The 15721-nt window shown below is 40.0% G+C and overlaps 1 protein-coding gene across 1 annotated transcript in view; it reads left to right on the top strand.

Annotated features, from left to right (window-relative positions):
* Positions 1-1362: 1362 nt before the first annotated feature.
* LOC107106243 (kinesin-like protein KIF13A) overlaps positions 1363-15721 on the top strand; it is a gene marked incomplete at its 5' end in the record, with an annotated part of 95537 nt that continues 81178 nt past the window's right edge. Inside the window, 4 exons of the mRNA XM_015406357.1 lie at positions 1363-1423; positions 7222-7314; positions 10484-10664; positions 12153-12240. Coding sequence (XP_015261843.1) covers positions 1363-1423; positions 7222-7314; positions 10484-10664; positions 12153-12240 — 423 coding nt within the window. The remainder of the gene's footprint in view (positions 1424-7221; positions 7315-10483; positions 10665-12152; positions 12241-15721) is intronic.

The raw sequence follows: 15721 nt of genomic DNA, 5'->3' as shown, positions 1-15721 counted from the left end.
AACAAACCACAGTTAGTCTGTGTTCCGATGTTACGAACAACGTGACCACAACTGTTGCATATAAAAAGCTTACCTACAAACATCAGAAGAGCCATGCTGGATTGAGCAGTGGTCCATCTAGTCCAGCATCCTTTTTCATACAGTGGCCAGCCAGTTGCGTAGGAGGACCAACAAACAGGGCATAGAGGCCTTTGTTGATGGTTTCCTCCTAATACTAGTATTCAGAGGCTCAGTGCCTCTGAATGTAAATGTTCCCTTCCGTCTCTATGGCTAGTTGCCACTGATGGACCTCCATGAATCTATCTAATCCCCCTTTAAAACTGATAGTGAATTCCACAATGTAATTACTTGTATCATTAAAGATAATTACTTTTTTGTGTCTTAAATCTATTCCCCCATCAACTTTATTGAGGGCTTATGAGTTCTAGACTATTACTATAAAAGAAGGAAAATTTATTTCTATCAATTTCTTAACACCAGACATAGAATTTTATACACTTTTATCATGTCATTCCCTTAGTTGTCTTTTTTCTAAACTGAAACACCTTTCCTTATAAGAAAAATGCTCCAGCTCCAAATCATATTGGTTGCCCTCTTCTGCACTTTTTCCAACTCTGCAATATCCTTGCAATGTCGGCCATCTTATTTCCATTTCTTTTCCAATAATCCCCAATATCGAGTTTGCCTTTTTCACCACTACCACACACTGAATCAGCATCAGCTACAATACTGTAGAGATTTTTCCAACTCAGTCTTGGCCAGTTCAGATCTCATTAGCATATATTTAAATCTGGACATTTTTTTGTTCTAGTGTTCATCACCTCACATTTACCTGTACTGAGCTTCATTTACCACATCATTGGCCATCTCATGGCCAATGATGAGATCTCAATGATGAGATCTCATGGAGCGCCTAACATCTTGGCCACAACACCGCTCACCCCCAGTTTCCCCCCTTTATGAAAAATGCCCTTCAGTTCAAGTTTTATCTGTAAGAAAGTAGTTTTCCGCAGGTGTATAATTTTGCAGTCATTTCTCAGATCTAAATAATGGAACTTGGCAACCTTAGAAAAGCTTGCTATACTCAGCTGTAGCTCTACAACTGCAGCTGGAGGAAAGGTACAACTTTTACAATACTGTTGATGCTCATTTTTAAGAGTGCCATACCTGTTTAGAAGGTTATTAGTGTGGTGGTGTAGGTAAGAAAAATCTGCAAATTATCGGGAAAGGGAGTATCTGAGTTCTAAAATAAATTACTTCAATCCCCTTTCAGACCTGTAAAAAGAGATATTGCTATTCAAACTAGGATGAGTCATGATGTCATATGGAAAATCTTAATTTAATGTTTATGTTCTTATACAGGTATTTGCCTTTGATTACTGCTTTTGGTCTATGGATGAATCAAACACTGCAAAATATGCAGGTATAATTTTTCATCTTTAGTGCGCTTAGCTAATTTCCAAGATTCTGCTTCCTTCCTCCCCCACATGTGGTTTAAATACTGGCTTCTTTCTCAGCATGTCTTCGTTTGATGAGTGATTCTAGAGCAACATTTCCCCAAGCTTGGTTGAGCTGCACAGTAACTGAATCTTGGCCAAGTTTTGAAGTATATCATATTGATAACGCTGGTTAATAAGTATGAAATACGTTTGCCTCATGTAAAACAAGACATTGAGAGGTAGTTCTCTATGGTTATTTTATTACAGTATACATTTGTAAATATAATCTCATTTTTCCTCTACAAGAAGTTCTCTTAAATCCTATTAGGATTTTTTCTCCCCCCACCCCTGGTAATTCCTTGTAAATCACAGTACATTGACACCCAAAATGTAACTGTTTGTTATAAACGGAATTATTATATCCACTATTATGTCTACTATGATAGCCAGATGATCATTGAGACTAAGTGGCATATATCGATATGATAATCATAACACTGTCTAGAGTTGGAGTACTTCTTTGACAGAACAGTGTTAATTCTACCACCTCTCCAGACTCTGCTTTGAGAACACAACAGCACTGTAAATACGTTTAACATGGCTGTCAGTATGATTAGATGTAGCATTATCCTCTGTACAGCTCTGTCAGCTTCACTTGTGTTTCACTCATCATGCCAACTATGTAATCTTTGCAGTCTGATGAATTCTGCTGAGTGTACTTTTTTACTGTTTGATGTGTAGATGTGTGGTGGCTAATAAAACTGGCGAACTCTTATTATCAGCACTTCCAGAGTACTGGATTCCATGCCACCAATGGGGATGACGCTGTAGCTTTCTTAATCCTTAAAATGTGGTTGATTGTGGTGGAAATGTCCACAAGCCCTGAAGCTTCTGCTGAAGGCCAGCTGGCTGTGATAGCAGGAGACCTGTAATCTGACCTCTCACTCAAAAATCAAAAGTTCACAGTGGCTGGACATGGGCACTATCCCTATTATTTGTATTGGAGTATGGTGTTTGAGGTGTTTAAAAATATATGTGCTGCACAGGTACCTAGCTGTTTACTCCTTTTTGAGAAAATGAACATGGGGATGGGGTTTAAATGGGAAAACTGTATGGTTTAACATTCCTCCTTCTTTTAAAAAGATCATGGAACTTGCACACTCCCCTCTGTTTGCAAGTTGCAGCTGCAGTCCGTCCTCTTTGGTGCAGTGGCTAAGCCAGTTTGGTGCATTGGTTAAGCCAGTTTGGTGCAGTGGCACAGACGCTAATCTGGGAGAACCAGGTTTGATTCCCCACTCCTTCACTTGCAGCTGCTGGATGACCTTGGGCAAGCCATAGTTCTTGAAAGAGCTGTCCTTGAAAGAGCAGTTCTTGAAAGAGCTCTCTCAGCCCCACCTACCTCACAGGGTATCTGTTGTGGGGAGGGGAAGGGGAAGGAGTTTGTAAGCCGCTCTGAAACTCTTGAGTGAAGGGGGGGGGATAAACCCAACCTCTTCCTCCACCTCCTCCTCCTCCTCCTTTCTCCTGCAATAAAAGTTGGCAAGCGGCTTGATTCCCCTCCCCAGTTTGTTCTCTGGTTAATTGTTTCAGATCTATTGAGGAAAAAGTGATACCACCATGTTCTTTTTGACAGCTTGATCTGTATGATATAAATGTCATTGTTTTGATTGAGTGTCCCTTCCAAGGATTTCTTTTGAAATTTTCCATATGGAGGCACTGTTTGGGAATTCAGCATCAATTTTTAGATGCCAGTCCTTCGTTTATTTATTTTACAAAATGTATATCCCACCTTTCTGCCTTCACAAGGGGGCCATCTAGATGATCAACAATTTAAAACATGCATAATAAAATAACATTTAAAACTATTAAAATCAACACACATTGTTAAAACAGTTTAATTATAATACATACAAATACTTTAAAACAGTAATTAAAACATTGGTTGGGAAGGAGGGATCTCTGAGGAGATACCAAACAAGACAAAAAAAGTCTTCACCTGCTGGCAGAAGATGGCAACAGAAGGGAACAGATGACCCACCCTGAGCCCTCTCCCAGGTTGCTTCCCATCTAATTTCAGAAGGCAGAAGCACTCAAAGCAGGGCCTCCAAAGATAAACTGTAGTGGGCAGACAGGTTCATAAGGGAGCAGACGGCCCTTTAGGTATGTTGGTCCCAAAAAATATAGGACTTTGAGGGTCAAGACCAGCATCTTGAGTTGTGCCTGGAAGCAGATTGGGAACCAGTACAGATGGGCCAAAACTGGAATAATATGGTCCTTACATCCCACTCCAGTCAACATCCTGGCTGCATCATTCAGTACCAATTGGAATTACCAGCACTGCTCAAGGGGCAGTGCCATGCAGAGCACATTGCAGTAATCTAATCTCTCACCTGTTATTCAGAAGTAGGCCTTGGTCCAAGACGAACCTGTTCCAACAAGGGGAGTGTAAGAAGAAGAAGTTGTCACCTGTTCTAAAAATCCAGGGTCAGACCTTCCACCCACCAGTAGCACTTCTGTCTAGTCAGTATTAAGCTTCAGTTTATTAGCTTGCATCCACTCTGAAACGGCCTCCAGGCACTGGTTCAGGGTTTCTACAGCCTCCTTGGGATCATCTGGAAGTGTGAGAGAGAACTGAGTGTCATCCACATATCAGTGACAACTTAGCCTAGATCTCTGGATGACCTCAGCCAGCGGTGAAAAATATAGATTCGTGTTAGAATTTTGCATCTATCAGTAGTACCTTCATTGAATGTGTTTTAATTTTCCATAAATCTCTGGGTACAGAAGATTGTATCAAGCCCCAAATAAACTGTTTTGAGCTTTTGGAAGCCTATTTGCACATGGAACTAGCATTTTTACAGTGAATGTGTGCATTGCATGTGTGTATGTCTGATACATGTACACATGTATGCTATATATATCTGATGGCACACATAACCAAGTTACACTTATTTAATTGTACAGCTTTATTCAGAATTCTAATCTGAATTCTAACTTTTGGTGATGCCCTTGGCAGAAGACCTAGTGTTTCCACGTAAAGTGGACATAAACATGTTTCTACATGGTACCCTGTGGTGCTGATTGGAACACATCTGTCCATTCTTGCACATAGACACCCACAGCTTGTCTTCTAGTAGGAGTCATCTTAATATTCTACTTGATATATATTTACCTTCTTTTCCTTTGAATTAATTATAACTTTATGCAAGAAAGTAAGTGTAAGATGAAACAACACTTAAGCCATATAGATCATGTATCTGTATTTCCTTAGCAATAAAAATAGGAAGAAAAGTCTTTATAGTAGCATAAATATCTGGTTAAAGTATCAAATTACTTATTGAAACTTCTTACTTGACAAATTTGTTGGGACAGCATTCCAAGCTGGGGACCCATAGGATTTGTGGGGGAGGAGAAATCCCATTCCCCCTCCTGGCTCCTACTTCCTTTCCTTTTGCGTTGCATATTCATCTGGTTTCCAAACCTTCTGAACCCAATTGCCTGTTTTCTTGCCCAGCCCACCTGATTACCCATTTTTTTAACCTTCCCCAGTCTGCTATCCTTATATTTTCCTTACCATTGCCTGCCCAATCAGACAGTTGTGTTCCCCCACTGTGGCTGATCCCTACCTTTCATTTTTGTGCAGTTTGTCAATACAATGTTTGTGAGTTCATTGTAAGTTACTGGGGGGGGTGGGAGAATAACCATCTGTAGTTGTGTAATTTCTTAAATGTTTTCCTCCAACCAAATCTGGGATTACCCCACATTCCCAGTAAACATATACCCAGTCTCCAGACTTTTTGATCAGCACAGCAGTGGCACCCATCTCTGTTACATATATAGTAATATGGAAGTACTTGTTTCAATTTGCTAACAAAACAAAAAAGTCTAACTTGATTCATTTTGATAGCTGTTCATTTATTCACCCATTGGCAGTTGAGTATGAGAGCAGTAATTAATATACCCAAACTTGAATTGCATTATAGTGAATTAATCTAAGTACATGTCCAATGTAAAATACAGCCCAGTATATTGAACTGTGCCTAAGTTGCCATTTTTGACCCTGTCTATACATTTTTAGGATATATATATGTGTTCCCTACAACTGTGCTTAATAACAAATAAAACAATCCCTCTCTTGTTTATAGCAAATAAAAACAAACTCTCCTGACTCATTATTGTAATTACAGGGAGAAATAAACTTTTAATTGTGCCTAATGACGAAGCTTTGATCTAATAAGTTGCTTTGGAACTGTTCTAAGTCACAATGTTTGTTACTGGTTCAGTATGATTAAAATGAGTCCTAAGGAGACAACTTTCATCACTACTTATAGAAAACAATCACTTAAATCGTGTGTGAGATAAATTCATCTTATAATCACATCACTAATAGGAAAAATTAGTTGTTAGTTTAGATCAACAGCCAGTTTTTAAAACAGCACAATTAATATATCTTGTTGCAGGTCTTTTTTCTTTCTTGATTCTGATAAGCTGATAACTATTATAAGGTGTGGTTGCTTGGGATAATCATGAAAAAATGTGGAACGAGATTACCCAGTACTATCATCTCCTAGGAGACAGTGAGGAAAATAATGTTGTGATTGTACCTGATTTGGTTGTGGTATGAATCATCACACATCCAGTGCACAAAAAGACTATAAATTTATCCCAATCCAAACACAATAATCCTATCTTAAATTGAGGCATAAATACTCATTATTAAGATTACTTTGGATTTTGTTTAGTTTTCACTGCTACAGCAAAAATCTGAGGTAACAAAAGAATGCCTTTATGAGAACCAGCCAGTGTTGACAATATAGTATGTAAAATTTTAAATTACAAAGAAGTGTTCTTGTAACTGGATGTTACCCAACAATTAAAAAGAGGAAAAGAGAACATGTTTTACTCTGCAGTGCATTACACTGTGTAATTTTTTAAAAAAATCTAGGCCGAGAGAAGAGTTGAACACACCCATGAAGCTGCCTTATGCTGAGTCAGCCCTTTGTTCTGACAAGGTCATTATTGTCTACTTTAGCTGCCAGTGGCTCTCCAGGGTCTCTGGTAGAGATCTTACTACCTGATTCTTGGTTCTGCTAGAGATGCCTGATACTGAGCCTGGGACTTGTACGCAAGCAGACTGTCTTACCACTGAGCCATGACCCAATCCCTGTTGCTTACTGCATTGTAAACGTTGGATGATTTAATGAAGGCCTTTTTTTTTTTTTACATACAGGAGTCACAAACAAATTCCAGTTTGTTAAATCCTAATTAGTAGACAAGAACAGATTGCTGTTAAAGGTTGTCAGTTTAGACACTGCAATAAACTGTGGCTTCTTTCAAACTGTGAAGTCTTTCATAGTTGTTCCACGGGTGAAGGGAGGAAGGAGGAGGAGTGAGCGTGTGAGCCCAGTAATTAAACTAATCTCATGAGCAGGCTGGATCATGTTTGTAACAAGTAATGCAGCAATTGTTTGTGAATACTTAAATATGTTAGAAATTATAGGCCCATAAATTAAGCATAACTTAAACTGTCCAAGGCAAATTCTTCCTGTACTGCTGCTTTATTGTCATCAAGGCAGCTGTACAAAACTGACCAATTCTAGCCTTGCTTATCTTCGGCAGAGTTGCTCTATCATGTACTTTCCAATCATACCCTGGGACCAGCTTGCTGCCCTTAGTCATGTTTTTGGGAAACCATGTATGTAATGAAGTATTTCAAAAATAAAGCATTTGCTTAGTTCGAGAGTTTGTTTCAATTTTAAACAATGCGATATATATTTTATAGGTCAAGAAGTAGTATTCAAGTGCCTTGGAGAAGGAATTCTTGAGAAGGCCTTTCAGGGATATAATGCTTGCATTTTTGCCTATGGACAAACAGGTGAGAGTATTACCTTTTGTGATGAAGTATGGGAAATATATATATATATATATATATTCTCACTGCCCTTGAGACTTGCTACCCTGGCATCTCAGACTGATACCTTTCCCTCTCCAAGGAGGGTCAGGTCAGGAGTCCAGTTGGTTACGCTCTGTGTTCTACTTCCTTCTTCAGTTATTCCCTTCCTTAATCCAGTGGTATTATTTGTCTAGGATAGGACGTATTTCATTGCGCAGATGTCATATATACATCCTCAGTTCCAGTCTATACCTTTTCATCACAGGTATTAGACTAATTGTAACATTTCTGTTTTAATATTATAATATAAGTGTGGAAATTATTGGCAATAGCAGAAGAAATAATAGACACCAGTAGTAGAATGAACTCAGTTTTAACTATTCTGATGTCTTACATTTTTTTCTTTCTGTAAGGAAGATATGTGCCCAAGAAGAGAGAACATAGTTTCAGTGAGCAAGGGATGGGAATAGTTTCATTATGTTATATAAATTAGCATATAAATTACATTACAGTTACCGTATTATAGCAGATACAGTTAGAGTTCCCAATTAATTTAAATTGTGCAGTAATTATAATCAAGTTGTGTGGTTGGCTTCTGGGTTGGGAAATACTTGGATATTTTGGGGGTGGAGCCTGAGGAGGGCAGGGTTTTGGGAGGGACTTCAGTGGGGTATAATGCCATAGAGTTCACCTTCCAAGGTAGCCATTTTCTCCAGCTGAACTGATCTTTGTCACCTGGAGATCAGTTGTAATAGTGGAATGTCTCCAGCCACCATAACCCTAGGTTAGAACCTTACTGCATTTGCTGCATGTAGAAAAATGGGAGTTTATTCATAGTTTAGCAGCATCTGAAACCGTTCTGAATGTCCTATAGTATAAACAAGTCTCTTGTGTGTGTGTGTGTGTGTGTGTTTGTACCTACCTGAATGAATGAATGAGGTGTGGAGATATGTGTATTTCAAAGTACTGCAGTTCAAAAAAAGTTCTGAAACTGGAAGTTGAAGTAACAAATGAGCATAATTTTACCACAGGATAACTAATCCCCAACAAAAGCATAATTTCCCCCACAGTAGATGAGCACCACAGTGAGGGTGTGTGTACAAACCTGGTGCCCTTTAGGACAGCCTGGAGTATGGTGGGGTCAGTGTGGTAGCAGTCTAGCCAAGCCCTGCTGCAAGCATGGTTTGATGGGGAAAGTAGCCCACCCTCCACCAGCATCTTCAGCCTGAAAAGGAAAGACCGAAGAACCCGGGGTGCTTGTGAACTCCCTCCTCTCTGTGCAGCCTCAAACAATATGGCTAGTGATACACAAACAACAAGCAAAAGACAAAAGAAAAACAGTGAAAAGCTCTATTAATTGGCATATTTGATTAACCAGCAATACACATTTTCTGTAGGTACAGGATAACAAAGCTCTTACTGCATTTGTATTTTGAGTTAATCGTAAAAATGTAATACCACACATCTTGTAAGAGTCTGGCAGAGTTTTATTATCTTTCAGAAAAGTAAGTGAAACAGAATAAATGTCTAATGATAGCAATGTTGAAATGTATGTATCTTATGCTTCCAGAAAGTGGTTTCATTTTTTACATTATCCATCTCAGGGCTTATTGATTTATCATAGAAATAAAGGCCAGACTGAGCTAGCTCAATCAGTGGTATAGACAAGACCAAAAATATTCTTGGCTGTTGTAGTGCAATGAAGTAGGAAGTCGCTGGTTCAAATGCCAACTGTTCTATGGACTCAGTAAGCAATCCAAGGCAGAGTTTCTTCTTCCTCTCAGCAATATTGTGGGTCATTCTGACCTATTTTACAGGGTTGTTTTAAGAATTACTGATAATATGTGAGAAACAGTTTCAACACTCCAAAGTAATTAAACACAAAGTGTTACCTTTGTCACATCATAGCATGAATGGCTTGAAGTAGCCACGACTGGAGGTTAGAGATAAAACAGTCTCTTTCCAAACTGAATCTAGATTGTGAGCAATACGTTCAGCACCAAGAACCAAGTGAGTTGGAGTGTTGTGGCTTTTGCGTACTTTCCACATGCAAAATATGTAATCTCTGTGAGTATGTCTTAGGTGTGATACCTGTTGCGGAGTGAGAGGTGAAATATGGAAGTAGCAATTCATAAATTACCTAATTGTGGATACTGGCTGAAATTTGAATCTATAAGTCAACAGTTAAAATATTTGCTTAACAGTATCAACTTTTAGAACTGGTTAATTATATATTGAGCCAAATTCATATAAGGGAATACCAGAATTTTCCTGCAGAAATGTTCTAAATCAAAACCTGTAGTCAGCTGTTGCTAAATCCAGTTTACTTGGGTTAAATTACTCCTGAATAAATATGTACAGGTTCTGGTCGAAGATCTGTTTATGTATGTGGCTGAGATGAAATAAATTATCAGTGAATAGGTTAAACTGTAAGCACTTTTCAGGCTCAGAAACCATCATGTAGGGTTTGAGGTACATGGTTCATTTTCCCAGTGAGAACTTCTCATAGTTCTCTATCTTGTGAATTGTTTGGAAGAGCTAAAGAAGCAGACAGCCCCATTTGCAATTTAGATTAGTTATATTAGCATTCAAAGGGGCATTTCAAGAGCTTGTCTGCATCATAGAAGTGCAAGAGATAAACTATCTATAAATATATATTTATATGCTGCTAATTTAGATTTTTCTATAAAGGTAGAATTTTGTACACATTTCCCATAAGCTGAGTTAAGATACGCTTGTACAACAGTATTATTGTAAACCATTTTACACCAAGTAAACCAAGTAAACCATTTTAAAGTCAGAGTATGGATAGCTGCTCACCTGCATGACTCATTCTGTAATTATGACTTAGGCAACTTACCCTGTATGCTACTTATTACCTTGTATGTCTGCTAATACTGTCAAAAGAATAAAGCAATTGTTGACAGTGCATGCTTTCTTAAAATTATCTGTTCTGATTTGTTTGTGTACTTTGTTCCATATAATTTCTGCTCATAATAGCATGCTGATCAGTTATCATCTGTCACAATACTCAGGGTGTATACATGGGTTTTATTCAAATTGGGAGAGTGTAGGTTAAGGGAATGTCTTCAAAAATTCCAGCTCTGCTTTAAAAGGTGTACATTTCTTTCCCATATTTATTCCTTTTTAGGCTCAGGAAAATCCTTCTCAATGATGGGCAACACGGAACAGCTGGGTCTGATTCCACGACTCTGCTGTGCTTTATTTCAGAGAATTACTTTAGAAGAAAATGACTCTCACACTTTTAAAGTTGAAGTGTCTTATATGGAAATTTATAATGAGAAAGTCAGAGATTTACTGGACCCTAAAGGGTGAGTAATTTTGTTACTGTTCTAACATGGCAGGTTAGAAATGAGTACAGTAGCTGTTGTATATTGTGAGGTCCAAACTCCTTGTGGTGATGGCAGAGTTATATCTTTAAGTGAGGTTTTGCCCCACTTTTTGTGCAGGTAGAAGGACAAATGCAGTTTATAGGGCAAAGCTGAATAAATTCTTCTCCCACCCAAGCCTCTCCTCCCTCTCCCCCCGCCACCAAGTGCCTCCCCTGTCCCATCTGGGCTCTCTGCTGGTATTGGAGTGCAAGTGGAGGAAAAGAACTCTTAACAAGATGCAGGTGCAAGAGCCGCAGGCCACAGAAGGCACAGCATCCCTTGTGTTCACTCCCCCTTGCTCTTTTAAAGAGCATCCCATCCCCCACCCACACTTAAAGTCACAGGTTTGGGAAATATAGTTTAAATGTTTTGTTGTTGTTCAGTTTAAATGTGTGTGTGTGTGTGTGTATATATATGTGTGTGTGTGTATGTATATATATGGAGCTGCGGTGGCTCAAGTGTTAAAACACTGAACTGCAGGCTGTGGAAGGTCGGTAGTTCAGCAGTTCGAGACCCGAGTGCCGCATGACGGAGCGAGCTCCTGTCTCTAGTTCCAGCTCCTGCCAACCTAGCAGTTCGAAAGCAAGAAATTGCAAGTAGATAAACTTCAGTGGGAAGGTAACAGCGTTCCGTGCGCCTTGGTGTTTAGTCATGCCGGCCACATGACCACGGAAATGTCTTCGGGCAGTGCTGGCTCTTCGGCTTTGAAACGGAGATGAGCACCGCAACCCTTAGAGTTGGATTCGACTGGCTTTCGAGCAAGGGAACCTTTACCTTTACCTTTTTATGTATATATATGTGTGTGTGTGTGTGTTTGTGTATATGTGTGTGTGTATTTGCATATTTCAAAGAGTTTTTTGTGAGAGTTAAAATGGCAACCATAAATGCCAGTCATTGAGGCTTACATAGTTTCGAATAGCTTTAGCACTGGCGGTAATGCTGAAGGCCAGTGGGCATTACTTCCCTCTCGCTGTTATTATGGCATTGAATTTTGGCAGCTTGATCCATGTAGGTATCTTGATGACATTATAAAATTGCAGTAGTGGAGAAACCTTGTGTCGGGCAGGGGATCAGTTCACACAGTTGCCCTGTTTATACTGCAGCTGCTTCACTGTGTTGCCTGGTGGCTCTGAACATGAAAGACAATTACAGGTTAAAGTAATCAGAAGAAAAATACTGGAAAACAGTTTGTAATATCAAAAATATTTAAAGTAGTTGAAGTATATCTAGCCACTCCAATCAGCAAAGTGTGAAAACTTCCTCAAGCCTCCTTAAACTGGAGGAAGGTTTCATGCTTTATTGAAGGAGAATGACTAGGTAAACCATGTCACCATTATAATTGATCCTTTGCAGTTCAAATGGAATTTTTTGATGAAGCATTGTGTTTACTTGTAAATTTTAGGCCTTCTGTTTCTTTATGTTTCAAAGGAGTCGACAGTCCCTCAAAGTTCGTGAACACAAAGTATTGGGTCCATATGTAGATGGTTTGTCTCAGCTAGCTGTTACGAGCTTTGAGGTAAGTGAAGACTTTATGTAGAACCCATGATATATCATTATTTGTTGAGCTTTTATAAAGCAGTGAGTTAATATGAGTATTCATCAACGTTGAGAAAATGTGTACATATGAATTCTGCAGAAGGCAAGCAATTAGAAGCCTTTTCCAAAGTGAAAGAACAGTATAAGTGTAGCATCTTGATTATATATGTTTTTCTTCGATCATAGGAAAATCAATGTTACTATGCATTTTTGAAGGAAGAAAGGTAACAATATACCTGTATATTTCTGATTATAATATTCAAAATAAGAAGTGGCTTATCAAGAGTTCTTAATGGGGGAATAATATTATTTTACTAGCTTCTGACAGATATTTCAAATATTCAGGGACTGGAATATCAAACAACTTGATTCTTCTAAGACTTTTTTTTGTTGGGGGAGCTTTCCCCCCAACATTTCCATTAAACATATTGAAGTTAAACTGGTCTGGTATCAAATTTTTGCTTTATACACATTGAAAATGTAGTGATTCTAAACAAAATAATTTCTTAAGCCAATTAGTGAAGACAGTATTAGCAAAAGTAGGCTTGACAGACTGTTGACCAGAAAGATTTGTATTGGCCTGTTTAATTAGTAAATTAATACCTTATGTAATATGGCACTGAGAACATGCTTGGGTGAAACGAAAGATAAGGAGAATGTATTGTCATTGTGCTTAATAAGCTGTTACCCAATTACTGAAATTTCCCTCCTCCTTTTCTGAGTTAGTTCTGAACTGAAAAATCTGAACCCGAACTTGTACTTTTTCTGTACTTTTTCTGATCTTCGACATGGTCTCTGTGCTTCACACCAATGGGATCTAGTGCGCACGCGCTGGATCAATCGGTGCTGTAGCAAGCTCTTTTAACATATTTTCGTGCCCAGTCTCTCGGGCATGTGCAGGAACCCCACCACGCATGCCCAGATGGGTGGGCGTGGACATCCCGCCAGTTCCTTTCTTACCGCCGCATTGGAAAGACCTCTTTCATCGTCGGTCTGATCGGTTTGCAGTTCGCTTTTGCCTCGCAGCTCTCAGCTCTTAGGAATTATCTCCGTTCTTTATTTTATCTTTTTTAGTGATTTGTTCTTCAAAAATTTTTAAAAAGCACCTTTATTTTCTTCTGAGGCAAATTTACCTCAGGCCTTCAGGCCACCACCCCCAACCGTTTTTCTCCACTTCTCTTCTTATGGAGAAGAAGTGGGGATTTTTTAATAGATGCAGATGTTGTGGTAGCAAACTTGCTCCTCCCGACCGTCATACCCTCTGCATTTTTTGCCTTGGAGAGTCTCACAAGCCAGAGTCCTGTTGTCACTGTCCTCACTTCTCTAACCAAATGAGGAAAAACCGCGCTGCGCGCCTTAAAGTGGTGCTGCTTGAATTGGCCCTTGCTCCTGCCTCAGCGATGGAGGAGAGACCATCTACATTGACAGCTCCGGCATCGAGACCTGCCTCTGATGTCAACCACCCGATACCGAAGCCCTTGACATCGAAGACACGATCGTCCGCCTCTATGCCAATCAAGAAGAAGGCTAAGGCAAGTACAGAGCATAAGTCCGTGAAGAAGGGCACCTCCAAGTCCCTTAAGATGGCGAAGAAGGGGAAGCAAGCGGTGCCTACACTGGGTGATGCCCCTATAGTGCCTCCCACTCCAACGGCAGTATCGATATCGGAGCCCCAAGTCCCTCCACCGATACCGACCATCCATGTTTTGGACTCCCCTGCCCACCAAACTCCCTGATGGATTAAAGTACCCTGGTCCTGCTCCTACATTTAAGAACATAAGAACATAAGAGACGCCAATGTTGGATCAGGCCAAAGGCCCATCCAGTCCAACACTCTGTGTCACACAGTGGCCAGAAATACCAGTGCCATCAGGAGGTCCAGCAGTGGGGCCAGGACATTAGAAGCCCTCCCACTGTTGACCCCCCCCCCAAGCACCAAGAAGACAGAGCATCACTTGCCCCAGAGCCCCTAGCTATACCTTGTGGCTAATAGCCACTGATGGACCTCTGCTCCATATGCTTATCTAATTCCCTTTTGAAGCCGTCCATGCTTGTAGCACCCACCACTTCCTGTGGCAGTGAATTCCATGTGTTAATCACTCTTTGGGTGAAGAAGTACTTCCTTTTATCCGTTCTAACCCGACCGCTCTGCAGTTTCATGGAGTGCCCACGAGTTCTTGTATTGTGAGAAAGGGAGAAAAGTACCTCTTTCTTTACCTGCTCTTTCCCATGCATAATCTTATAAACCTCGATCATGTCACCCCTCAGTCGTCTTTTCTCCAAGCTAAAGAGCCCTAAGCGCTTTAACCTTTCCTCATAGGGAAAGTGTTCCAACCCTTTTATCATTCGAGTTGCCCTTTTCTGCACTTTTTCCAAAGCTATAATATCCTTTTTAAGGTGTGGTGCCCAGAACTGCACACAGTATTCCAAATGAGGTCTCACCATTGATTTATATAGGGGCATTATTATATTGGCTGATCTGTTTTCAATACCCTTCCTAATAATCCCCAGCATAGCATTGGCCTTCTTTATTGCAGTCACACACTGTCTCGACATTTTCAGTGAGTTATCCACTACAACTCCAAGATCTCTCTCTTGCTCAGTCTCTGCCAGTTCAGACCCCATCAATGTGTATTTATATTTAGGATTTTTGGCTCCAATGTGCATCACCTTGCACTTGGCCACATTGAACCCCATTTGCCATGTTGACGCCCACTCGCCCATCCTTGACAGATCCCCTTGGAGTGCCTCACAATCCTCACTGGTTTTCACCACCCTGAACAACTTTGTATCATCCGCAAATTTAGCCACTTCACTGCTTACTCCCATCTCCAAATCATTAATGAACAAGTTAAAAAGCAGTGGACCAAGTACTGATCCCTGCGGTACCCCACTGCTTACCACCCTCCACTGAGAAAATTGCCCACCTACACTCACTCTCTGTTTTCTATGAACTAGCCAGTTTTTGATCCATAAAAGGACTTGTCCTTCTATCCCATGATTTTTGAGCTTACTTAGGAGCCTTTGATGAGGAACTTTATCAAAAGCTTTCTGGAAGTCAAGGTAAATAATATCTATTGGATCCCCCTTGTCCACATGTTTGTTCACCCCCTCAAAGAACACTAACAGGTTAGTGAGACAAGATCTTCCCTTACAGAAACCGTGCTGAGTCTGCCTCAATAGGTTTTGTTCATCTATGTGCCTACTAATTCTTTCCTTAATAATGGTTTCCACCAATTTACCCGGTATCGACGTCAGACTGACTGGCCTGTAATTTCCCGGATCTCCTCTGGAACCCTTTTTAAAGATGGGAGTGACATTAGCTACCTTCCAATCCTCAGGAATGGAGGCAGATTTTAAGGAAAGATTACATATCTTTGTCAGGAGATCTACAAGTTCACATTTGAGTTCTTTCAGAACTCTCGGATGTATGCCATCTGGGCCTGGTGATTTTTCAGTTT

The sequence above is a fragment of the Gekko japonicus genome, unplaced genomic scaffold (assembly GCF_001447785.1).
Source record: "Gekko japonicus isolate JY-2015 unplaced genomic scaffold, Gekko_japonicus_V1.1 scaffold2623, whole genome shotgun sequence".
NCBI lineage: Eukaryota > Metazoa > Chordata > Lepidosauria > Squamata > Gekkonidae > Gekko > Gekko japonicus.
This window is presented reverse-complemented; position numbering and strand designations above follow the sequence as displayed.